Source organism: Emydura macquarii, unplaced genomic scaffold, assembly GCF_026122565.2.
Source record: "Emydura macquarii macquarii isolate MOO-44397 ecotype Brisbane River unplaced genomic scaffold, CSIRO-AGI_Emac_v2 contig_1483, whole genome shotgun sequence".
Taxonomy (NCBI): domain Eukaryota; kingdom Metazoa; phylum Chordata; order Testudines; family Chelidae; genus Emydura; species Emydura macquarii.
This window is the reverse complement of record NW_027131620.1, coordinates 15,296,892-15,324,218: the sequence shown is the minus strand read 5'-3', so window position 1 is coordinate 15,324,218 and position 27,327 is coordinate 15,296,892. Positions and strand designations below refer to the sequence as shown.

General features: G+C 41.9%; 1 protein-coding gene across 1 annotated transcript in view; it reads right to left on the bottom strand.

Moving 5' to 3' along the window:
• PREX1 (phosphatidylinositol-3,4,5-trisphosphate dependent Rac exchange factor 1) overlaps positions 1 to 27,327 on the bottom strand; it is a 203,145-nt gene that overhangs the window by 94,259 nt on the left and 81,559 nt on the right. Inside the window, exons 4-7 of the mRNA XM_067554278.1 lie at positions 23,324 to 23,446; positions 17,360 to 17,464; positions 15,347 to 15,448; positions 2,458 to 2,619 (exon numbers count right to left, since the gene is read on the bottom strand). Coding sequence (XP_067410379.1) covers positions 2,458 to 2,619; positions 15,347 to 15,448; positions 17,360 to 17,464; positions 23,324 to 23,446 — 492 coding nt within the window. The remainder of the gene's footprint in view (positions 1 to 2,457; positions 2,620 to 15,346; positions 15,449 to 17,359; positions 17,465 to 23,323; positions 23,447 to 27,327) is intronic.

The window sequence follows — 27,327 nt, the reverse complement described above, 5'->3', positions numbered from 1 at the left end:
TAACAGTCGTAGTGAAGACATGGGGGTGTGGACCTGGGCTAGCAATCTCAGTACAAACTGCAAGGACCCTGGTATGTACTTGAGTTTCTAGCCCACGCTGAAGTTTGTGCCATGACATCCACACTAGCACCTGCGATAGCTAGAGTAAAGCCCGCAGAGGTATGCCTACCCATGCTACAATCACACCTTCATTTGCTGTGTAGACATACTTTTAGAAAAAAAAGGAAGAGAGAGCATGGAGTAGCAAGATGTCACATCATTTCACATTCTAAAAATGATGATGGCAGCACTGACTGCAAGTGGGATGAAGACTGAAGACCCCACTTGGACATCTGGCAGGGAGGGCAGAGTCAGGGAAGCCAATAAAACTGCCCTGGTTAATTTAATTAGAAACAATAGAAAAAGTGGAGCTCTTCCAAAATTAGGTGTCCAGAGAGTCATGCAGCTTCCTTCGTAATCATAAAAAGCCTAGATAGTATATCAAGGTGATATTTGCTTGCTTTTTGACAATGCATGCGCTGTCGATTTAAGCCTGCTGGAAGCAAGAGGCCTTGTTGATTTAGAATGGATGGTGCAGGGAGTTTATATACACAATGCTAACATTTCAGGCTCCACATCGACACGATTAGAAAGGGAAGATTTCCTATTTTAAAGGAGAGACTGTGATTAAAAGATTAAATGAAAACAAGGGGAAAAAATCCATCCATGCTTCTTCTCTTTCCACACCCAACCCTGCAGCTGATATCACCACATTGGTAAACGAAAACATTTTGCTTAGTCCAACAGCTGGAAGTTTCCATAGGTTGAGAGCCTTTCTCACTGGGAATAAATTGTGAAATGTAATAGAAGACATGGTTCTGAATTGCAAATGGATTCTGTATCCCCATCAGTGCTAGGGATGGCCACCTTGCTCAAAAGTGACAGCATTTAGTGAGACCCTAGCAGTGTGAAATCCCAGGGTAAGAAACTGCAAGACAGTTTCCAACTTGCTTAAATGTACATCAGAAGAAATGACATGTTTAATATTGATCTCTTTCTACAATATGTGAAGGTATGTCAACCTTCAGACCACCAGTAGCAGCCTCAGAAATATATTTCACAACTTATAGCTAGTGAAAAACACTTCTGAACTTTCAAACTGATGGGCTGAGTGACCTAGGTGAGATTCTTGTAAAATAGTGAAGATAAACAGACCTCAAACTGTTCTCCTTCCCACAAGGCTGCTGTAGGTTATTTAAACTCCGAGAAAACGTGAGAAGTTTGGATGTTGTTTTATATATGACATCATGGAGTCACTCGCAGAGTCCCCATTGAGGCTTCAGAGTTCAAGACATGCCGCTAGCCTCTCTGACCCCCTCCCCAAGTCACATCAAATCTGTAACGGTTTTAACTACTTCTGAGAGCCTTGCTATACTGAACTTTATCTGGCTTTGTTTGCTGAGCTTGCTATCCAAAAACCACACAGCTGGATATCTGTGTTGCTCTCATGTCTTCAACTGGATGCCAAGAACATCCTTCAGGGAAAAAATGAGCAAGGTTTAAAACAAAACAAAACCAAAAAAAAGCAGTCCTGGAGCACACCCAAAAGTCCGAACATGAGGAAGTTTACATGACCTCTGGAAAGATGTCATCAGCTAAGGATTCCTCAGATGGCAGCACTCAGCTGGATATTTTAAACTCCCAATGCCAATCTCTCCATGAAGCCATTTAACACCACTAAATCCCTATGGTGGAGTAAAAATGAACTGTACACCCCCTTAGCCTTCCAGCACTGCTAATCGCATGGCCTAGCTAAAGACATCAAATTACAAAGCTGATAAACACTTTTGCATTAAATCTATTGCCAGAATCTACCACTGGATGGCTCCTTTCCAAACTGCCTTTTCTCCAAAGTTTCTCATTCTCTCTCTGTCAGTCTCTCTCTCTCTCCCCCTTCTCTTTCCCAGCACCAACTAATAAATACTTCACTAGAAACCCTTCCATGAGTTACCTATCAGCAGCAAATATAAACATAGCAGCCATAACTTGTCATTATTTCAGTGGGAGGGGGTGGGGGGAGACAGAAAATTTTTATTAAGACAGGTGAGTTAACTTTGAAAGCTCCTGGTAAAACTCAAGACTTGTAGAAAGAGGAATTTAGAACATCGTAGATTCCATCCTCTAGATTTCTGTGTTCCTCAAACAAGATCTATTCATTCCAAATTTAAATCCCTTTCAAATCTAACAAGTTTCCTTCTTTCATGCTACCATTGAGGAACAGCTCACATGTCCAAAATAAACACTGGATTCTAAACCCATCAGAGTGATGCCATGCACACCTTAAAGTGCATTTATGTACATGAGACATATGGAGATCCCTGTGTACAATGTGAGTCATTGCGCTCCAGTCCTTTGGGTTATGCAACATAATTAATTATCTACAGAGGGTTTACCAGCCCCACTGATCTATTACCATACCTCCCATCCTTCAATGTGGGACTGCAGCTGCTCAAGGGCTTCCAGCTTCTCCATCTGCCTCTTGGTCTCATTGATATTGGTGCAAACGGTCTTCATTGCCTGCAATGCATTCTGGACCGCTTGGTGATCGGGATGCTTAGGGGGTGTCCTCTTAGCTAGTTCCTAAAAAAGGAAAATTGTAAACATGTGATTGGGGGCAGCTGCATAAGAAAGGCACTAAGAAGCTTGCTGAATTGAAGAAAGCTGCATGTGTGTTGCTGTAGATGCTGGTCTCTGAAAGGCTGTTGGTCAGTCTAAGGGTACGACTATGTTGCTAAATGAGTGCAGGCATTGCATGCTGAAAAATATGTCAAAAGAGGAAAGACATACAAAGCGTACTGTGCTGTGTCACATGTCTGGTGCTAGCACAAACCACGCCTAACTACATTAAATGATTACACAAAAAACCAAATCATTTCCTGCTGCACATATGCAAACAGACATGTTCAAAACGATAGCCCTTTCTATGGGCTTGATCCTGTTCCCATTGAAGTCAGAGGTACACCTCCCATTACATCAGTGGTGTAAGATCAAGCCCTATAGGCCAGATTTTTAAAACAACTCCGCTCTCAACGGCCTATGGAAGTTGCATTGTTTTGAAAATCTGTGTACCCAATAGTTGGGTATCCCTGTGTGCAATACTATAAATAACAGTGATAGTAACACTTTGGAAATCCTAGGTCGACAGGCATTATACAAGAACAAAGCATTAATTAATTAATCTTCCCAATATTTCTGGGTGGTAGGAAAGTATTATGCTCATTATTCAAGGCACAGAAGATTAATTGACTTGACCAGCGGACACAGAGCCAGACAGTGGCAGAACCAAAAGTCCTGACTCTCACACCAATGCTATAACCTCTAAACAGTCCCTGATGAGCCAAAAGTCTTAGTGGTCCCCAGACAATCACACAGTGATCATAGACAGCTCCCAGAAAGGAACAGCCTACCAAACAATCTGGGGTGGGAACAAGAGAGGCCCAAATAACAGCAAGAGCTCAGCAGGAGTTCTTCTCTGGACAAAGTGTAAGCGATGGGCATGTGTTGTCTGGACTGATATGAACAAGCTGTCAGCTGTGAAGAATTCCTAAAGACTCCAACTCAGATGGTTCAGATCAGAGTAGCCACTGCCTGCTGGGGCACAGCAGTGGGAATGCTTTGGAACCTGACAATAATCACCAACGATGAGGGGTTGGCAAATAGTTGTAACCACTGTCAACTCATAATTAATCATTTTTCAGACCAATATTATTTTATCGCCAGCCACAATTGGATAAAAAGATCCATTAAAAAAACCTTAGTGAAATTGGCTGTTTCCTTTTGATACATAATATGGCATTTAAGGCCCACATTTTTAGCCCAGCTGGAATATTTCACTTGCTCTCAATATTCTTTTTCTTTTTAATATGATTTTGTTTGTTTTTAAGTTCTGTGACTGAATAGCAAACTGCTGCTGAGCTGCCTCAATCCACGTTTCCAGAAAGGAAGCTGGAGTGAGTTTAAATCAGGGGATATCAAACTGGGGGGGTCATGCCCCTCAGGGGGTCACAAGGTTATTGGGGGGGAGGTCGCAAGCTGTCAGCCCCTGGGCATGCTGGTAATGGCATGGCATGGGGGTGGGTCATCACTTTTTTGGGGGGTCAACACAGCCTGAAATATTTTCAAAGGGGGTCCCAGCAAAAAAAGTTTGAGAACCCCAGGTTTAAATGGAGTGGAGCCAGAGTGCTGGCACAGCAGAGCAGGCTGTAAACAGAACTAAGACCTTTCACTTCAGGGCTTCCACACCAGATTAATGGCCTTCTACCTAGGGTAGAAGATTGGTTTGGTTTGGTTAGGTGACTTGGTTCAATTCCTGGCTCAGCCACAGACTTCTTGTGTGACCTAGGCAAGTCACATAAGGTCTAGCTACACTGCAGAAACCACAGCAGTGAGTCTGAGCCCAGGTCAACTGACTCAGGCTCACAGAGATTATGCTGTAGGCCTAAAAACAGCAGTGTAGATGTTCCCAACCAGGCTCTAAAACCAGGTGAGGGAGCAAGGTCTCAGAGCCCTGGCACCAGCCCAAGCAGCAACTTCTACACTAGTTTTTAGCCCTCTAGCATGAGCCCTGTGGGGGTTAGTTCGTTGGTTTGCTTTTTGCAATGTAGACATCCCCTCAGTCTTTTCTGTGCCTAAACGGGGATAACACGACTCTCTGCTCCACAGGGATGTGGTGAGGATAAATACACTAAAGATTATGAGGTATACCGATACCGTCTTAAGGGGGGGCCAGATAAGTACTTAAAACAGAATATGAAATTCCATGAGTCGGCGCTTGGAGATATTTAAAACATTTGGACAACTGCACAATTAGAGAAGGGGCACAATATCAAAATTTTAAAGAATGTTCTTAGTAACTGTTAAGGATTTAATAACAATCTTACAAAGCAGGAGAATGGGGTTCAGAAAGTCTGGGTTCCATTTCTGTCTTTGCCCAAAAGTTCCCCATGTGACCGTGGACAAATTACTTAAGAAATGTGCCTCAGTTTTCCTCTGCTGTAAAATGGGATTAATAGTACCTATCTCATAGAGGGTGTTGGGAGGCTTAATTCATTGTTTTCTGTGAACCCATTTGATATCCAATGCTTTAGAAGTGCAAAGTACTCTCATTACTTATTTACTAACTAATCAGTTTTGTTTAACCTTTTAAAATGAAATCCACATCCTGAGGCTAAACTATTTGACCAGCTCAACTGTTCTCATGAGAATCATGATGCATTGGTATTGCATTTTCTGGGCTCTCACATGTTGGGTGCTGTAAACAAATGAATGTGGTGACTGTTCATCTTCATACAGTAGAAGGTAAATTTATAGGGCTATATAAATTTGTAATAATAATAATTAACCATCAGATTCAAAACAGATAGTTTTTAAGAACAAACCCAGCAATTTCATTCTCTTGGGTTTTTTTTTCAGTTTATTAAACCCATTATTGCCCTTTTGCGAGGGCCCCTTTTTACATCATGTACGGAACAAGCCATTTTGGGAACTTACAATCAGCTACAAATTTTCCTTCCTGAAAATTATAAGTGGTGATTGATAATGGCTATTGTCACGTGGGTGATGGAGTGAAAACGTATTGTGCTGACAACCAGGAGTCCCATTAGGGTAGCAGAGTTAATTATCCTAAGCTCTAAGGCAATTTACAGACTGGGTAACATATGCAACAGGGAAAGGAGCTGGCTTCCCAGTTTTCACCCTGCCTGTAACTGTCAATCAAAAATCACAGAAGAAGATCCCATGGGAGGGCTGTTCTTACTTCCTCTGGGCTCAAGATAAGGCAGGAGATGAGTGTTCAAAAAGAAAGGAGAGGATAATACAGACATACATTACAGTCATCTGTTTCAGCCCCACATGTCCAAAGCAGTGCATAATACTTTTGCTGCATGACTCCCATTAAAATCAATAAAAGGTGTTCTGCAGCTCAAAGTCCCACATGTTGCTTTGGAAACGTACATGTCTAGATAGCTCCTTCTGGAATATCACCAAGATCTGGAGAAAATGGTCCTCCACTTACAACAGGCCATCATACTAAATAGGAACAGGAATTCGTCCTTTTCCAATAGAACACCTACCTGAGTGCTAGATAAATCTCCACTGCCAGCATATGGATAAAAAAGGAATGGCTAACCACAGACTGGAAGAAAGGCACCCTCCCCCTCCCTCAAGCTTGGCACAGAGCTGAGCGAGCCCCCTGAGCCTGTGCTCTGAGACACCCCTCCCCTGGAAGGGGAGCTGCCAGGACTTCTGAAAGGCAACAAGTGCTTATTTATTTTAGCAACAGATTTATGATGCAGAGTAATCTCTGAGAGTGTTTGTCAGTACATTGAAAAGCACTCAAGAGACAGAGACCCAGATGTCTGACTATGGGTAGGATTGTCCTACCCTCCATAAAACCCAGCTACATTTTCCCTGGCCTGGGTCAGGATTCTGTGACAACATACAACATGCAGAGAACAATTAGGCTATCTGTTTACATTATGTCTCAAAATTCATACTGGTTTGTGTCATTTTGTTCTCATAAAACCTCCCTTTTGCATGAGAAGTACCCAATCTTTTAAACATTGTATTAGCTTTGCTCATGCAGTGAAGTGGAGTCAATGTTGAAAAACTTCTCAAAATGTTTAACATAAAGAAAACCCACAACTCCCTCTGTTTTGGCCCACAACATTCCAGCAGAGAAAGAAGCAGGCCCATCACTTTATTAGCATGGCTAATGCCAGAACCCCGTCCTGTCTGACAGTCCTGGGATTTGTGGGCATTGATTCTCCATTGCCTTCCACTTTGGTTTATCATTTACACCTGTGTAACTCTGAGTGCAAAGAGGGTGTAGGATGCTACTGTTCTGATGACACACTTGGTGCCAGGCTGGGGAAAATCGAGCCCTTTATATCCTCATTCCAGCTGAGCCTTTCTGAGAGTAGTTTGTTCAACCCAGGCTGGTTCTGGGTTTCTTTAAAGCAACAGAGTATGTCTGGTTTTTCCTCCCCCTTGTATTGTTTTTAACGGGTTTAGTGCTAATGAGAGGTGCTAGCCAACATGAATCCATGAAGAATGATATCTTCTCTTTGTCCACAGAACAGATACACCTTGGGCAGCAGCAGTGGAAGATTCCCCCACACTGCCCCACCAATGTGCCTCCACTCTGACCTGGAAGTGCCACCTCTTCTTTAAAGCACCTTGTGAATATCAGCTGTGATCTTATGGGTTGAATGCAGCTCCACTATCTGATAATGATTTTCAATGTATCTCCAGTATGTATGCAAGTCATAGATCTGAAAACTACAAGGTCCGGAGCACAAGTAAAAATGTCACTGTCTCTGTAGTGCTTCTCAAAGCTCTTCCATTCTATAGCACACCATGTCCTGACTACACTGCAGAGGAGGCAGAAGGTTTTGATTTAAAACAAAGTCAGGACACAGTGATTGGCCACTCCATGCATTTATTGACCTGTAAGTGCAAGCTAATATGTGCAATAAATGTTAGATATCTAAATAAAACAAAGAGGAATTTTGCTTGTGGTGCATGGGTATAATCTCATTCTACCATGCACCATGCTTGAAAACTACGTCCCCAAAAGAGTTAGGGTCTGATCATACGCTCATTGAAATCTGTTTAACAACTTCCATGAATTCAGTGCAAGCAGGACTGGAGCCTAATATAAATGAAATCAAACCTATTTTGCTGCAGATATGCACCACTTCATTTGGAAAAAGCAATTTTTGTGCTTATTTTTTGAAGAAACGACATTCTTTTTGAAGAAAGCGCCATGTCAACAGGTGCAGCTGCAGCTGCTGTACTTGGGAGTCTAAAAGCTTATTTTTGCTTCTTGTTTCCCTACAAACATATCAGAGGCTAAGAAATGTATACATAGGAAAAGGCTATGCTGCCCAATAGACATTTTCTTTTGAACTCTACGTTCTTCCTATGAATTGTATTCTCTGAATATTTTTCACATGCTCAGTGCAGCACTTTTGCCACAGAAAAGAGAGAACTCTATGCATGACAAGCAGAGACGCCACAATAATTGATTATTCAACAGAGCAAAAGGATTTCCAACTTAAGTCAAGTATTTCAGTCACGAATGCAGCTCATATGGCTCAAAGATAAAAGATTTGCAAACATCTGATAGAATCTAATTGTAAAAACTGAACCACTTAGGATGAAAAACATAACAACAGAGAGCAGACAAAAGCATGTGCTGCTAATTGCGTGTGTCCTCAAACTTGAAACTAAAACCGGCAGATAGGATTCAGTGTAATATGAGTTATAAAGGAAGGTATAAACACTGGAGGGAAGAACAATGCAGATTATTTAAACAGAGGAAATAAGAGGTTTTTCAAATGCAAACTCAGCTGCAATACTTCCTAGCAAAAAGGATGTTATTCGGCTAAACGTTTTTTTTTTTAAAGTCTCTGCCAGACTTCTCCCTACCATCCTCAAAATGATCATCTCTAGTTGTATACTTAAAACTGACAGCTGAACACATATTTTGCAGTTGAAAATATCCACATAAAAATATTTCCATGCCTCTTCCTCCATACTTTCTAGAACACGCAGATTACGACCGTACACTACATTTTGCACACTGGAATGTTCACTTTGCACATTCATTGCAGTTGCATAGCAAATTAGTGCACATGTAAAATATAGCTTTAGATGGGAATCCTATACCTATAGGCTATTGAAAACCATAGGGCAACAGATAAAGATAACAAAGATATCAGATTTCCTGTTCTAATCTCCCTGGAAAGGAGCGTTAATAAATAGTGCAGCTCCAAACCATATTTTTGCAACAAAACCTAATATGCATAGAAATAATTCCATGATTTTAACTTTTCTATGATTCTGTATTATTTTCCTTAAAGTAAATGGAATAATAATAACATTGCATTCTGTCAGCTTGAAATTTAGTCTTTTTTTTCTTTAAAGCTAAAAGTTACTTCAGGTTGTATCTCTGTCCCTGAGTCTGCCAGCCAATCTGTGATTTTATAATCCTATTTTTAATATATTTCTTTCCCCTTCTGCTTTGTGAAACTCACACAAACTTTGTGATAACCAGTAGTACTGATTATACACAAAGTGCTGTGAAATCCACAAAGCGAACAAGCATCAAACATGAGAAATCATTTTTCCCCTTTTCACTGATAGGCATCTTAGCTGTAACTTGTGACAATAGCAGATAAAAATTATTTGATGCACAGGTGTGATTTTTTTATGTTGAACAGTGTCCCTTAACAACAGTATTACATTTATTTATGAACACATATTTTTAAAATTTCAAATCAATCTGGATAGGGGAATGAATTTGAATATTTAATGCAATGTTATGAATCCAAATGCAACCCCGTTGTCTCTAACAAGTGGAAAAGCTAGATGGTAACACATTAAACCCTGGCTAATTAGGTGTCCTGTCTTTTAAACAACTCTGAGGGGAATAGAGAGGAAGTTAGCAGTTTTCCATCTCACACTGTATCTGCACCATTGGCCTCATTATTCTCCATTTCAAAATTCAGGCACCATATTCATTAAGGTTCACATATGCCTCATTGTTTTTGCTTTATCTTTCAAGTGGATTCTGAGTCTGGCAGTTCAGCTTTTGCCTCCAGGTCCTTTTTTCCCCTCTTAGGATCTATGACTCTCCCATCACATGAGGCAACACATAATTATTACCCTGAATATTATGGGGCATGTCAGAAAAAATGGACTGGAACTTGAGTGTAAATGTCTGGCTGGATACTTAGTAACTCCTAAACAGAAAATGCATAAAACAGGAAACATTCATAACTCTGTGACATACCTTCAGAGATCAGGCGACGCAAGGGGTGTGGTTATCATGTGCTATACGTTCCAGATATGTTATGAAGTAAGGGAGATGGAGGTGAATGCCCATAATCCCCACCCCCTAAGGGTGTGATTAACTCATGATCACCACTTCCCCAGGTTCTCTTCTCACTGATACAAATGCATTTTTTTAGGGGGAAATGACTATTTTTGTGCTGGGATTAGCTCGCACAACAGCTGCTTCTACTCCTAAGGAGAGTAGTTCCCACTGATTAATGTAGTCATAGGATTGTTATCAGCCAGAGAGAGTGCTGCTTTAATACAACTCTTCCACTAATATTTAACTTAGTGAGATTTCCAGCTGATGCATTAATGTTGAACTCTACCTCATTGGTAAGAGCATATGCTACCAAGGTCTGCGCTGTGGGTCTTTGTTTCTTCTCTTAAAAAATCAGAACGTTTGCACATTTCTCCCTGTTTAATTTAAGCCTTCACTGAGTCCGTTCTTGTGCTTAAAAGGTGATGCCCGCTATTTTATGTACATGATGAAACGCGTTGTCAATAGACGAATGACTAGAGGGATATTCTGAATGCCAGCATCCCAAATACAGATTCTAAATCCTTTGCCAAAATGCAGCACTAACAAGAAATAGGAGAGGAATAGAAAGATTAGAAAGACTTTATATTGAGGATCACTAATGTGCAAGCAAACAAATGCTGTGCTTACTCCCTTTTATGCTGGAGATGCTAAGCAAAAGCTGTATTGGGAGGAAGGGAGCCATTAATAATAGTATCAGAATTGTTCTACCTGTATTCAGAAACTGGAAAACAGTGTCCAGGTTTGAGCACCTCACATTAAACCACATCTGGGACAGGCAAATTGGGGAGAATGCAAAAGAAAGCAACAAAATAATTAAAGCAACTGCTCACATTCATCTCTAGAGCTGCTGCATTTGACGGACAAACTAGGAAAATGTAAATAATCATTAAAATAGTAACAATCATCAACATTTGATTTCATTTTTCCATCTCCATTTCCATCATGCATTGGTTCAGAAACCAAGTGGCCTCATCAGTAAAATTAGAGAATCAGAGAAAAATATAAGAGGATCCACTATAAGATATCAAACTACACACAGGGAATCATAGAAAATATTGGAGATACCTGCTGCCTTACTTTTTCCATAACATCTTATCAACACTATCTACTTACCTATATGCTCAGTGTCTTCAATGGTTTTGTTTTCCTTTTCTTACAAAAACATCTATAGCACCTTACATCTAAGGAGCTAAAAACAATTTGCAAATAATTTACTAACTTCATAGCACCTTCCCCCCCCTTCCCCATGATGAAAATGATTCTCCCAGGTCCCAGTGCTGGTGGTAGAACGGAAAAGAGAACCCAGGAGTCCTCATTCCCAGTTTGAAAATCAATTCAGAAGACAAAAATACCTCTCAGTTATTAATGAGAGGCCAGAATATTGGATAAAACCTGACCAAACCAAGGTCGTGTCTAGGTCATCTGAAAATCTTGAAGTTCATACGCTCTTGTTAAAGACAAAGTAAAAGAGAAAGGAGGAACAGCTCTTGGCCTATGATTTTGCTAATCAGCAAGAATACATTTGTGTCCTCGGAGCAGGAGAAAACAGAGCCCAATCCCCACAAGAGCAATCACAGCTGTTCAGTAGCTTTCATTTTATTTGGAAGTTACATTGTTTTAACACCTACTTTATTTTGGGGTTTGAAGAGTTGGTTTTATTCAGTCTACTTTTTTTAGAATCACACCAAGTTCTTCCTCAGTTATTTCCAAGTTTGAAACACTCGTCTCTACTTCTGAGGAACTGGTACTAACACTTTCCATTTTTTTAAAAAAAATTTTCTTAGTAGCATTAACTGAGATTTGGAAAGCATGCAATTTATCGGTCATAAACTCATCACTCTGAAAAACTCTCAACATGTACAGCTTGTGAAGAGTAAGGACATTTTCTGAGTGGAAAGACACATCCACTAATGACAATGATTCTCTTGATGAGGCTGGTGTGTTGCTGGACAGGAGCTAAATTCCCTTCAGCATTTTCCAGTAGATCTATTTCACGTCCCTGACACTCTAAGAAATGAACATTCTCAGAAATTTAAACCAACTGGAATGTGAAGGAAAAAAAACCCCAACCCATAAATAATGACATGCAACAAAATAAGAATTTCCATCCAGAGCATCCTTCCCAATAATGCCTTCCAGTGCACTCCACTACATGGCTTCTTGTTTCATAAGTAGATTTTCTACTGGGTGCTAGATTGGCAACACTCATATCCTCTATCCAGAAGTCAGGCACAGAAGGGACATCAACAGGGTACACTTAACCCCATTCCTCCAGTGTATGCCTTAATTTTGACCTGGAAGGACCATTTTTAGGTAGGAGTGGCTACTTCAGACTCCAGGCCTTGTCAGTCTTTAGTCTGTCCTCAGAGAATGGGGACTAGCGACATCTAGGAGTTCTATGACATACGTTGCTGATTATGATGGAGGGAACTGAAACCATGAGATCATTTAAAAAAAAGCCAATAAAATGGTCATTATGATAATAATGACTTGAGTTGCAACTGAGCTGGGTTAGATTTGAATCTGTGGCTTAGAGGCATTTAGTCAAATCTCTTTTCCCTTTCCTACTTTTTTAAAGCAACAAATTCTTTATTAAAGCAAAGCAGGAGAAATTGGGCCTATGGAAACTCCATTCACAGACATTGTGATCTCCTGGAATAGAACCCACCACTTGCACCTAATGTCCTGTACCAGAGGCTACGGAAGAGAAGAGAAAGAGAAGTATGAGGGTGCCGAAATCCAGTCATATCACTAGAACTGCTAACTGATAATCAAACGTGTCTGTCTATCTGTCTGAGATATTTCCATAGCAACTATGTGCATGGTATTTAAATAGTGGCGCATAGCCCATCTGTCTTTGAATGAAGGATCTGAGGTTTCAGGATTCACTTTAATATTTGCAGAATATGCTGTTCTAATATATTAATGGGCTTTTAAAATGGAACACAGACTTCTATTTGCATGTCATTAACTTGCAGCCAATGGGTAAAAATCTATGCATAGATCTGCACAGATTGGTTGAAATCCATGTTAAAGTATCACATTTTCCAAAGAGCTTAGGAATTCACCAGCCCCATCAGCACAGGCTGACTCAGCAAGTGAGACTTACTGGACATGGATGGAAAAGCAGATGGCACTAAATAGTCTGAGAGAAGCTCCAAGCAGGTTGCTCAAGTGAAAGAAAAGGTCAATGGGAGGGAGAGAAAGGCAGAAGGGCAAATCTAGACAGAGAAAACCAATGACCTTCCAGAAGCAATATCTTTCATTCTCTTTTAGGGCTCAATTCTCTGCTATGCCCAGCTTCCACAAGGTGCAATAGAGGAGATCCCTGATTCTCTGGAAACAGGTTAGAACAGCCCAGAGACCATTCCACAGTTGGGGATAGTTAGAGGGTATCATGCACTACCCACTCTGGACATCCACATCCAGCAGGACCCTCCCTGTCCCCAACATGCCCACCATGCTATGTGAAGGGAGGTGTAGGAACCAGCTCCACAAGTGCTGCACCTGCTGGGGAGTCCCCCATACAGACAGTCTGCAGGGGCTTTCCTGAGCACTGCAAAGAGAGTGGAGCTGGAGCAAGAATCGGATCACTGCTCTTCTGTGTGCGGCCAGTGTTTTGAATCCTTTGTAAACTTCGGGGAATCCAAGGAATCTTAGATTTTCAGTCTCCACCCCTCTGCATTTTAACTCTCTGATAAACACAGCTGGGAACCAACCTCGAGGTGGAAACAAGGAAGCATAAACATTACGAAGGTCCTTGGTCAGGAATGGAAACCGACCGCAGTTTTAGATCCCCACTTCCTGTAGCCTGTTTACCCTATCAGATATGACAGCAGCACTCTTTCTATGCACACAAGTGTTGCTCACAGTCCCAGTGTAAATTCATAGTCTGAACAGACACAAATATATATATTGCAGAAGTTGAGACACCATTCAAACCAGGCTTCACAAGAACTAGATGTGATCAGTCTCATGTCCGAAGATACACCAGACCAGGTAGCACTTTAGGACAAAGGCTATTGTCCTCTCTCAACTATTACTAACAGGAAGGAAGAAATGTGCATAGCAGTCTCACCTTGGCCTTCATTTCTGCATGCATTTTTGTGCAAACACTCTTGTGTGTGCAAACCCCATGTGTATTCAGCTTGTCCTTGGTTTGCACACAGAACAGGTTCAGTGTGTGTGTAAATCCTAACAGTTGTGCCCATTAAGTGATAGTGTGTGAAAACCAGCACGTGCATGTGATCAGATGTGTGCAAAATTGCATGTGCACAAATGGAAGACATGTTTTGAAAATCTGACCCAGAAAACTCCAATCAAGTGTCTGTGTGCATGGGGGGAGTGGGGAGAAATAGAGAAAATACAATAGGATTAAATAAATGAACAGTGGTTTCATAAAAGAAGCAGAAGGGCAAGGAGTCCGCACCTTGGGTAGTGACAGGTTTCACACATTTGGGATTAATGGACACAGTGGTACAGTGGCATTCTGAGATATACAGTGGTGCTACAACATTATGCATGACTAAGGCAGCTGTCGCAGCCTTGTTTGGAACATATATTTTCTTACTTCATTACCCATGAAGGAACCTTTCTTTAGAGATGGAAGGCAGTTGCTTCTTTTGCTTTTTGTATTAATAAATTAATGTGATTCTAGTGGAAAGCGTGAGACTGGCAGCCCAGGAGACTGATGGCTTCTGTTTTAACCACAGAACAGGTACAGCACAGGCAGGGGCGGTGCAAGATTTCCCACGCTGCTGGCCCACTTTGCCTATGTGCCTCAGTCCTGACCTGGAGAGGCCACAGCTAGGGATGAGAAGTAAGTTCAGTCCTCATGGCCCATTCATTCCTTGGCTCGTCTGTTGAGACTGCCAACAAGGGGGGCCAATTAGTGCTAACTGCAGGGGTGGTTTTTGCAATGATACCTGTCCACTGGGAAGTGAGCTGAGACAGCTGAACACATTTCAAACAAGCTGCCAAACAGCAAGAGAATTTAATCCCTACAGAGGTGAGTAAATCCAAACTAGTGACCTAGAGATGAAAGGCTTGACTAGGCTCCTGAGCCATTCACCACCCCAGCATACTGATATAACTGTGTCTGAACATAGCTTTTCAGGAAGTGGCTAAAATAGCACTTACACTTCTGAGTAAGCATAAGAGACTCTCAAGCAGTATGGTATTACCTGGTCAATACATCACCCTTTCTCACCTACCCAAACCACTGCAGTAACCACCAGTCTGTTAGGCTCAAGCCAGCCCTTAACTGCACCTACAAAAGTCGTTTATGCATATGGGGTGGAACACGTTAACTTTTAGATACGCAAACTAGGAGGGCAGAAGTGAGTATGCAAGAGCCAAGGTTGAAAATCTGCAGAAGCCATCCAGAAACAAAGCAGCCAGCTGGGGAAATTCTATTTGAAACTCTACCTTTAGAAGAAGAGGATATTTGCAAATTCTCTGAATTGGTGTCAGTAGGTAACCCTCTAGTGGAATGTCGGTTGTCTTTCTGCCTCCCAAAACCATGCAGCTCTGTATGTAGAAAGGAAAAGAAACATCATCACTGATACAAAGCTCCCATGCACTCTTTAATAATGACTTTATAGTTCCATAGCACTGTTCACAGACAAGGATCCTAAAGCACTTTACAAACTCATATTGTGCAGGAAATAGAATCACTTCATCACCATGGAAATGCAGCCACCTCCTGGAAGGCAGCAACTGTTTATCTGCTGCTGTAACACTCTATAGCATTTCATTACAAAAAAAGGAGAATATGGCACCCTATGAAAACTGAATGCACAAATTCAGATAGACCAAATGTCATTCCCAAACAGTGGTCAAAAGTTGCGGAGGAATTCTGATAAATTTTCACTTTTTAATCATCTCTCTTTTTCAAACAGCCCCCACAGACACTATTCATCAATAGCCCTGAGTGATATTTTTATATACAATCTTCTGCACAGTAACCATTCTCTAGGCTATTCTAGATCTATGGTCCTTGCTACCAGTTCACAAAGCTCAATTCAATTTTCCAAGCATCTCGTCTGATTCAATCCTTCCCATTCCTCTTCTCCACCCATCTCTCCAACACTGGACTCAAAATTGCCCTTTAACTCTTACTGCATTTTCAGACACATTCCCAGATTTTCTGAGGCTGGGCTCTATATTTCAGCAGCTGCGAGAGGGCACCCCGGCCAAATCCAGTCACACAAGCAATGCTTTGTATTCTAATGTAACCCTCGTTGCATGGTGACATTATAACATGGGCTTTCATGGGGGAATGGGGGTGGAAGGAATTGCAGCAGCCAAAGCAAAGCACAGGGTTAGTATTTTCCCCATGTTTATAGCTATTTTAAGAATCTTTTCAATTCAGGTGCTACAGAAAACGACAGTTGGCAGCACATCATCTCTTACTCTGGGCCGCCTGCCCAGTTTGCCAGTTGAGGCCAACTAATGCTTTTTGTCTCTGTTGGTCCAATTAGTAGGTGCAGAGAACACTCTGAAACAATAGTCATATGTACTTTTCCCTCTAGACCTTCTCCCAAATAGTTTTTCCTTTGCAGAGGCACACAGAGGAGCCAACACAGGCTAGACAGAGACACTTCAGTGCTTCAGAAACAGAGGATCATTGTGGGACTAACTCAAACTCACAAAAGCGAAGAGGGCCTGAATACTTAAGGGACTGAACTCCTGTTCTCCGTGCTGCCTGTTAAGCCTAGGAATTGTGGCTGAAAACCACCCAGAGGATGAGGGCCTACCTGGGAAGGATATTCATTTAGAAGGGGCTTCTGCTTCTCTGTTTAATCAGGAAGGACTAGGCCTTTGGCAAGTAGGAGACAAATTAGGGTGGAAGAGAATGAAGCCCTGATACTAAGAGCCACATTTTCAAAATGGCAGCCTCCTTTTTACTTCAAGGCAGGCAGTAAGAACTTAGGCTAGCAACTTGAATCACTCTATCAGCTGGTGGCAACACCCATTCCCAGTGCCTGTGCCCACAATGAGAACAAAAGAGAGATGGCCTAGAACGAAGGAAGGAGGATGCTGGAGAGGGGCAATGTGAACAAAGAAATAGAAAATAATCAAGAAGTGCAGTTCACTTTTTTGGGAGGGAGCTCTGTCTATTGATTAGAGCATGGAGTGGGAAAACAGATTACAAGGCTTCTAGTCCTAACTCTGCCACTGGCTTGTTGGGCAACTCATTTCTGGCCTAAATGGGAACAACCTCTTATTAAAATCACTCATTCAAGGGCTGAATTTAGTTCTGTGACTCGGTTTACCAATCAAAACAATGGGCATATTAATACCTACCCTATCAGTGACTGTGAGGCTTGAATGATTAATGTCTATAAAGTGCTTTCAGCCCCTGGGATATGAAAGTTGCACCGTACATACAATACAAAATCGGATTGTTAAGTGCAGGATGCTAGAGAAGCTGCTTACCAGGAGGCATGTTCTCACTGCTGGAATCTTGTTCAGTTCCATCAGGAGCCTGAGTGCTTTCTCATGGTTGCTGCAATATTCCTCATATACAGAGAACTTGTCTTTCTGCAAGAAAAAAAATAACATACGTTGACTCAGGGTGTGAGTGAATGGACAGCATCCGTTTGCATATTTTGTCTCAGAATAATACAGATTAAATATTTTACAAAGGAGTCTGAGTTTTGGGCACAACTTTAACAATAGATGGAGATGCTGCTCTAATTCCTCACCTATTGTGCTGTAACTATACATGATCCTTCTGGCCATACACATGGTGCCAAACCAAAAACTGAAATGAAATCTCCCTGTTAAAATACAAGAGGCAGCTGGTAGTACCAGGTTCTGCTTTATTTAAACCACAGGTTGAGAGTGACAGTAGAACTTTTTTCCTAGTGTGACAGATTAGAGATGCTGTGCACACCGCAAACATAATTATCTGGAGAACACCATGGAATATTTTACAGAAAAACAATAAAAATCATTTCCAGCACGTTGCAATTTAAAGGCCCTTGTGCCCTAGGGGGTAAAAGCTCCATGCACCTTCCATATCCAGGGATCAGACACAACCTGCCACAAACTATGAGAAGGGTACTGTTGGAAGTACTATGTTGTAGGTATGGGTCCATATAGATCTTCCCATGTGAGCTGCAGATTAGATACTTGCAGACTTTCATAGCTTTATTAATGTAGATATGTGGAGATCCAAGCAAAAACAGTGGCTCATTGAAACAGTTAAGTAACATGGATCCAGAGAAATATAGCTGCATCCACAGTGAATTCCTTCCCTATGACCTCATGGAAGACAAACTGTGTTTATACATTGATACAAGAGGCTAACTCAGCATCCAGGTCAACAGCTTGAAGGCTGGACATGTGCTCATGAACTGAGTAAAGTGCTGCTTGTTTTTTTTATACCAAAAGATCACTGATCTGATGGGGCATTTGTTTCTCCTTTTATTGCTAGGTACCGAGCTAAGACTAAATCGATTTCTCCCCAAACACAGTAATACAAATGGCATAAAGCAAATAAAGCAGCCAGCCCCAAAGAAACTGGAATGAGAAGCTGGCAAGCAGATGCTCTGGACCTTTATCTCTCAGTTTCATGGCTCACATTGGTATATGATTTTAATCCTGGAGAGTTGGCTAGAAAGGGAAGCTCTAGATCTCCAGACGCAGGAAAAGGCAAGCTGGGTGCATGACACACATGGATGGAGGCAACTGGGAATCATGTGGCTGATTGTGTCTTTAAAAGAGCAAGTTAAAGAAGGACAAGCTGGGCATGTGAGTTCCTCAAATATTTGCTCTTCTTGACTCCCTCATGCAGCTCCAGGCCCACATGAGGAACATGCTTGAAAACTAGCTTCCTAAAAATAGCATCCATTAACATGACAGCATCTGTTTCAGATTAGGAGAAGAGCTTGTATCAATGCAACACAAGCAAATGTCATTGTTCAGATTTCTGACTGCAGCTCCCTGCACTCAACATTCTGGAAGGTTATATTTAGATCATGACAAAATCTCCCTGCTCAACTTGACTCAATACAATAATTACACACACACCAGAGTGCTTTCATCAAGTCCTTCCCAGCTGCCTGTCATGCATAAGACCCACAAGTATGAGAGCTATGCTTTAAATTACTGAGTGTCTGAATTGTTTAATTTCCGCTCTGGGTGACACTGAGGTTTCCCTCCTCCCCATTGATGAGGAAATTATCAGTTCCACAATTATAGATGTTATTCTCGGGAATGCTGAACCCTCAGTTAGCACTACCTTAAAGTGCAATTATGGTCAGAAAAGTGACCGTGTAAAAATGGCACCTCCTTACTCAGCAGTTCTGTTCCCCATGTGCAGCCAGATTCAGAACAGCTGACTTTAGTGATAAAAATGAGTTTTTACTGCTCTAAATTGGACTATTCCTAACAGCTTCATTACTCTCCTTCCTCACCCCCCCCCCCCCCCCCCCATAGTCTCTCTCAGCCTTGCATGGAGTCCCAGGAATGGGAAGAGAAAAAAGTTCCCCTCAAAGGACCCCCTCAACCTTAGGGCTCCAATTCATCAAAGCATTTAAGCACACATTTAATTTTAATTGTGCGGTCAATTCCATTCTTATTCAGGATCTTAAACATGCTCTTAAATGCTTCAAGATTTCAATGGTCCTTAAGCACATGTTTAAAGTTAAGCACATGCTTAGGCACTCTGCTGACTTGGGACCTAGAAGGGGGGATAAAAATTCTATTTAAAGAGTTTATTGGCTCAGCAAGGACGGCAGAGCTGTCTGTCCTACTGAAGTGGCCCCATCAACTGTAATATTTGAGCACCACACAATCTTCCATATATTTATCCTCACACACCCCTGTGAGTTAGGGAAGTGCCATTATCTTCATTTTACAGATGGAGATCTGAGACACACAGGGACCAAGTGACTTACATTGGGTCACCCAGGAGGACTATGTTAGAGCAGGCGTTGAATCCAGGCCTCTCACAGTCCAGGCCTGCACTCTACCCACTGGGTCATCTTTCTTCTTAGATGGAGTAAAAGGAAAAGGACATGGACAAGGAAGTAAGTTGTTTGATTCCAGTCTACTTGGAGGATGCTGTATCAACTTGCCTCATCCTTGAGACAGAATTGTCTGGTCATATTCACACAACTCCAGGCAAAGAGCAGATGTATCTAATGTAAATTAACAGGAGCTCAGGAAGCTGATAGGTCCAAATAAACTAGCACTGTTGGACTGGAGGCTGGAGCTGCATGTGGTGCATCTACACCCTATTTGATACTCTTCCTTTCTGTCAGCCAGCAAGAATCCTACCTTGACCTTGGTTAGTCTGCAACTTGTCTTGTCCTCATCACTGCTGATCCAAGACAGATTAAAGGCCAAGGCTGACCTACAGAGCAGGTCAGTCACATAGACGATGCCATAAATATGCATTCTCGTAGATGTCGCTTAGCTGACTTGTGCCTAACTGTTGCAACATTGATGGGAAGTCCCATTGTTCCAGCAGGGAGCGGTCAAGTAAAAATAACAGAGAACTCAAAGTTCCATGAAAGCACTTGTGTGATGTGGGTTTTTTTGGCAGGGAGGGGGAGGTCTGTGTTTTGTTCAGACCGTAAGTTACAAGGAGGCAGATGCTGCTTGGCCTCTGCGCTTACATCACTGCCAGCAGGTAGTTCACTGTGATCCAGGAATCTGCAGACAGACTTCCTGTACTGCTTCCACCTGCCATGAATCAGCTCTGGCAATAACAGAGAGATCGAGCTCTGGCCGGCTCTGTGCATTTCTGATCCGCATACAGCCTGATGTTTCCATGCCTTGCACAAAAGAACCTTTATGACAAGGAAACTCAGGGAAAAAGGTTAAAACTTAGAAATTCAAGGGAAATGTGAGAAAGAGACAGCATTAGCCTGCGGGCACTTGAGTCCTGGGGTTCTCACTCTATCTGCTGAATTTAGCAGCATTTTTTTAAAAGTTATCTGCTGCAGGGGAACATCTGTGCTAACATCTGGCAGGTGACATGGAAGTGGCACTTATAATCAGGAACAATGATGATCTTGCTGTTAAGCCAGGTGATCACAATGGAAGATACACTGGCACATTCAGGTCACAGGCTTTATCTAACTTCCTCACCACCAACCCCCTTTGGGATATGCTGTGACTCAACAATAATGAAAAACAACATAGTGGGAGTGAGGTTTGTATTTACAAAACCTTTAGTGATTTTCACATGCAATCCAGGGTGGGAAATCCATCTGTCCATTCTACTCTACCTGCTGGGGTGACCCAGAGACTTACAAGATTTATTTTTAGAATATTTGTTTCTAAATATCTTATATATCTCAAGGTTTTCTCTCTCCCTGCATGCAGGCTGTTTGCTCACTTGGAAAACTGGCTAACAATATGTGCTAGGGAAAGTGTCAGCGCCACAGCCATGTCCCAGGACTGCATCTCTTGGAGATCATTGCTGGTTTTTTCCCTTCAAAGCCTATCGTGTGCACCTAAGGCTCCATCCTATTTTCTCCTTATGACAAAATACTGTCCACCATTTCACTGAAACTATGCAACGACTCCATGGAAAACTCACGAGAACAATGGTAGCTCCATAGTACAGCTTGCTCACATATGCCACCACTTCACTAAAACAGTACCAGTTACAGACATGGGATACTGGCACCCTACGCAAAGAAGGGAACTGCAGATCTGCTTTAAACAAAAGTTGCCAGAGACCCCTTATTATTTAAATCTGCATTGCGGCAAGACACAAGCCCCTCAAAATCGGCCCTTTCTGTCTCCCACATTGCTGCAGTCCAGCCTCTATATTATCTTCTGAGCTCCTGCAGGACCTCACATACTAAGAGATTGCTTTCTTCTTTGCTAACCTGCTCTTGGCCCTTGCTTGCCTGGAACTAAGTGGCTATAGTGTCTTCCAGCATTATTCCTGCATCTCCTTAGATCTGGAGCCCTAGGTGGACACACACATGGTTATGACCAGTCTTGACTGTATATTCTGTACTGAAAGAAGTTTAACTCACTGCAGTGTATGGACTGCAGGACTTTGCCTCTTGGGGACTGTAGAACAGAATCATGTAGACATTATGAGTAATGCATTGTACAGACTTCAGTGTGAATTGATGCAGAATGTGCCAGTCCATTTGCAGTAGCACTCAGCCATCTGGCATTACTGTTTAATAATTCCTCTATTACACATTTATGTATATTTCATTAATAAGATGTATTCAATTACTAAACATTTCAATAATAGTGTTATACAATATTACCTGCAGTGTAATTGTTGCCGTATTGGTCCCAGGATATTAGAGAGACAAGGTGGGTGACATAGTATCTTTTATTGGACCAACTTCTGTTGGTAAGGGAGACAAATTTTTGAGCCACACAGAGCTCTTCTTCAGGTCAGAAGAAGAGCTCTGTCTGGCTTGAAGCTCCTCAATACAGCATGCTGTGGGTACTACCACAATATAAGTAATAAATTCTACAACTAATAATAATATTTTAATTATTGTCACATAATAAATAAAAAAAACATATGCAAAAGGAGCAAGTGCTATAGCTCTATGACTCTGAGTGTAATGAATGGCTGTATAAATTCTGTGCACTCAGACCCAGGTACACTGGAGAGCTCGGAGCACTACAGATTATTGAAGCATGTTGGACTAGATTTGAATGGGCAGTTGCTGCTGTTCAATATAGTTATTAGAGTTCTCAGCAAAGATGTTATGTGGGAGGTTTCTGATTTTCAGATACCTTGGAAGTGCAGTTGCACATACAAAATATCCATGCATTTGTGTGTTATTGTATGCAAATCAGGTAACTTTGCGTGCAAATGGGACATCAGTGAGATACCAATCTAGTCATATGCATTCATAATTACGTGTTGTGCATGCACAATCAGTGTATTTAATGCATAAATTAGTCATGGGATTGCACACCTACATGTTTGAAAATCAAGCCTTCATGGTGTAACCAAGTTATTAAGGAGAACTGCTACAGTGGGAGCCTTAGTTTTGAATTTCCTGTCTTTTGTGGGTTTAAAATCTCAATCTCAGAGAGATTTTTGCATTAATTCTATTTAGAATTGAAGTGCTCTTTTGAAACTTTTAGAACTAAAGAAAAAAAACTCTTGGCAGTAAAATGTGATCAGCTGGATGAGAAGAAAAGAAAAAAGAAATTCTATGCAAGGGGAAAAGGAAGAGTTTCTAAAAATACCTCCTTGTTTTGCTGGGTTTGATCTGGTTTCCATTGTTCCAGTCTAATTCACAAAGGATTTTCCCACCCCACATAGTACGTTCATGCAAGACATACATTGTCATGGTACAGTTACCAAACCTTAGAGATTAGGGCTAGCTAAGGGACATGGGAGCATGTGACAGGAAGCTGCATTTATAGATAGCATTAAGTCATTGTACTCACAAATTTTAAGAAAACATTTCCAAGTTCATGCTGAGATTGAGGTTCTGGTTGTAAACAAAATTCCAGAACAGCCAGGAACTCCTTGTGAACGTCAAGAATGTCTTCGATGTTGGAAAACAAGATCTGAAATACCAAGAGAAATCCATTGTTAACTGTTGATGAAGGTTGGGGTGTTTTATTAAAGTAGAAGCGCCTCAATACAGTGCCTATCTAGTGCTTCCAGGAAGGAATCAAAATCATGAGGAGTGGCTGCATTTTAAAATGTCTCTGGGGAATGGATGATTATGTGCCTGCCACACTCTCTGTCTGCCCCCAAGGAGAATCTTGGTTTTGATGGTGCCATTGACCTAGCTATGTAAATAAAGATGAACTTTCCAAGTGTCTAGGCCTAATCATTGTCATCAGTAGTCTTTGCCAGTTCTCTAGAAGGTTTCTCACAAACTCTCACAATGGTAAAGGGAAAATACCATGTGGGCTCACAAAGGCCAGAATCACAGAGGCAAAAAAAAGTCATCTGCCTTTCCCTCTCACTCATGACAAGTCACCTTTTGGAAGAAACAGACATAAGAGGTCATTTGAACACCTCAACACTTGTGGTCATTAAGGATCCTGTGGTACTTTTTGCAGGACACGAGGGGCTAGCAATAATTTTCTAGGCAAACTCAAGTAGTTATTATTCTTATCTTTTGAATAATTATGATACTATTCACTTGTATACACCATTTTGCTTAACCCTGCAGTGCAGTGTTGCTGTGCACTGTTAAACAGCAGCCACGTCTCACACCACTGGTGTACTTTACTAGTGGGCAAAAGCATTTCCTGCAAGCACAAGACCTATTTTTTCAGACCAAAATTAGGCATGTACTTACATATGCACAGTTACACACTAAAAGGGCCTGATTCCCAGCTTGCACACACACACAGTAGTGTGCATGCAGACAAGGGATTCAATTCTCTATTACACTGCACCTTGTGTTGTCATTTATACTAGAGCAAAATCAGTGTAAAATGCTGCCTAATCAGAATAGTAGCATTTTACTTCCACTTGCACAGATGTAAATTTCTATGGCTGCAGGGTAATGAAGAATTAGGCCTCTAATTTGCATATACACTAATTTGTGTATTGGTGCAAGCTGGATATTTGTGCTTCCTCTTAGCTAGATAAGTATCTTGCTAGCCATGTGTGAACACGATTTCTGAGGCTGTGTGAGCATCTATGGTAGTGAGCATGCACAACTGCTCATGTGCAAACACACACTCCCAGTTTTGGTCTGAAAAAAAGTCCCCTGGGATGTAGTATGCTGACAGAGTTGTCTGAGTGAAAGGTGCTACAAAACGTGCAAGCTGTATTATTTTTAGTTGTCACCATACAAAATAGGAAGAGAAGCTTATAAGCCTGAGTGCAAATGTAGGGGCTGGAATGCTGCCATAAAGGTAGAGGAGTCACAACAAACAAGTGACCCAGCTAGGCTATTAGCATTGGCAGTCTAGAGGAAAGTCTGAGCTGGTAGACTGTATGCTAGAGTCTCTGTTGGGACATAGTGTTACACTGTGTTTTCCAGCCCTTTCCTCTAACCAGGCCAGTTTCAAAGGGAAGGTACACAGTGAAGTCAAGCCATTTCTCACATTGCAAAGTGCCTCCTAATTCTGGCTTCATCAATAAGTGACACTCTTGTGAAGCAAACAATGCAAAGGAAAAAAGGCTTCCAGTTTCCTGACATTCTCTGGGTGAAGTGAAGGAGGCTCAGAAGCTTCCAGCACTTCCCACCCCACATTTTAGCAATCAGGCATGCTCTCAGGTTACAATATTGTGCACTGGATTGTATCCACTGGCTATGATGTCACACGCTTCAGCTTGAGTTAATGTGATATTAGCAAAATGTGATTCTTCACAGGAAGAACTACCTTGAACTCAAGTTCTAACTCTCCCCAAGACAGGTATGAAGTGCAGTCCCTCACTTATGGCCAGTTTCTTCCTGGCTCCTGCCAAGATGTGCAAGATTGAGGATTCAAAGGGCCTCCCACTCTGCATTAAGGACAGACACAACTGTGTCCCTTTAAGGTACTCAAGGGACCAGGCCCATAGTCTGCTCCCACTCCACACTTGCTGGCTGGATGTGCAGAGGAAAGCGTACTGCATCCTCCTAACGGAGCTGCATTGAACATCCTCCCCTTTCACTGCAGGAGGTTCAGAGCTTGCCCTAGAATACTGCCTCCCTGTACCATCTCCAGTGCCACCATTTGGCTGAAAAAGAATCAAGCATTCCAACATGGTAAATTTGCACTGTTGGCCTTTGAACAGCTCCCTGTGCTCAACAAAAGAAAGCAGAGGAAGGAGGAGAGGAACACAAGCTTCTCTCTCCACAGACGGACTGTTTGCTTGCTTCCAGAAAATTCCCAGTGCAAATCGTACCAGAACATACCACAGTTCTCCAGCTCAGCTGTGACTGATGTTATAATATGTTAGCCTCTTGCTGCATGGCCAGGAGGAATGTTTTGCCAGAAGGAGATTAGCAAGGAAGAGGAAAACATCTGTCAGTCATGACTTTACCCTACAAGGAGCAGTCTTCAAGGGGGTATTTTTTGATTTAAGGAATATCTACTCTGTAACATATTGTGTTCTGTGATGGTCAATGGGACCAGGTTCCTGAGGTAACAAGGGTCATCTGCGGCTAAAGGGGGCAGAGAAGCCTTCCCTAATTTTGCTAAAAAGCCTGTTTGTTTGATATTAAGTGTCTATGTTCCAGCACTATGTCAGGGATCTGCAGCTGGGGGCTTGTCTACACACAATGGCCGTATTACTTTAACTGCATCGGTACAGTAAAAGTGGTACATAGTGTGCACGCAGTTATGTCCATATATCCAGTGCTCTATGCTGGGATAGCTATTCCCATATGGGAAGGTGAATAAGCTATACTTGTGTGAGGCACTAGGTGTTGTACCAATATAACTATTTCAGTAAAACACCCACCCCTCACACCAAAATAGTTGTACTGGTACAAAAACTGTCTGCAGATCAGGCCTGGGACTGGTCATTTTGGGGGTGACACAACTGGGTGCCCAAGGTCCCCTAAACTCTCCCACCACCTAATGCCAGCTGGAGAAACCTATGATGCTAGTACTGAAAGTATTATCCCAGCTGGGCCTAAAAGACATTTTCTTTCTTTACTTAGCAATGAATAACAGTCAAAATACTCTAAACTTCCTTCCAGACATTCACACTGCAGGAAGAGGGAGAGGAAGAGACAGATTCATCTTTAAACAGGTTTCCAAACCATTATATACACTCTCCACAGCACAGGCCACCAGCTAGCCATTGTGCTAGCCATCTCATGGCTCCCTGGTAACAAGAGATACATAGCACAAGTGGGCACATCCTTCCACAGTGCACCAATGAGGAACACCCTGGGGAGGCCAAGAAGGAAACACTCCTGGCTGCAGGAAAGATACTGAAACTGCTTCCGGTGGGAACAGAAAGGACGAAATAATGTTCATACTGCACTGCTATGAACTGCTACCCCTGTAACATGAACAGGCCCTTCATTTCCAAAAGGAAGCTCTGTCACTGCAAGCTGGTTAAGGTAATAATAATCATTAATAAGGAAGAGCCTTTAAAGCCTGCATCGTGCAAGGCCCCTAGGCACTCAGCAAAAGAATATACTGAAAATATAACGTGCTTCCCCTGAGAGGTGCAATGGAACTTCAAGCATAAATACTTTAATCAGCAGAGAAAATGAGTTTTCTGGATGGGCTCATGGTTGTTGCATTTGATTACGAAACAGTCATAATTAGCACATTTTAGTATCAAATGAATAACAGCAGCAAGAATAACTTTCAGCAGCATCTTTGTTCATTCGTCACTTCTGCAAATTGGTGTGTGGGTTTATTCATTTATTTTTTTTACATATTTTGCAGCACGTAGGAGCTGTAGTCACTAGTCACTGCATGTGTTATTTGCCCTGCACACATACTCTCTGCTGACGTGTGACACTTCTAACAGGCCA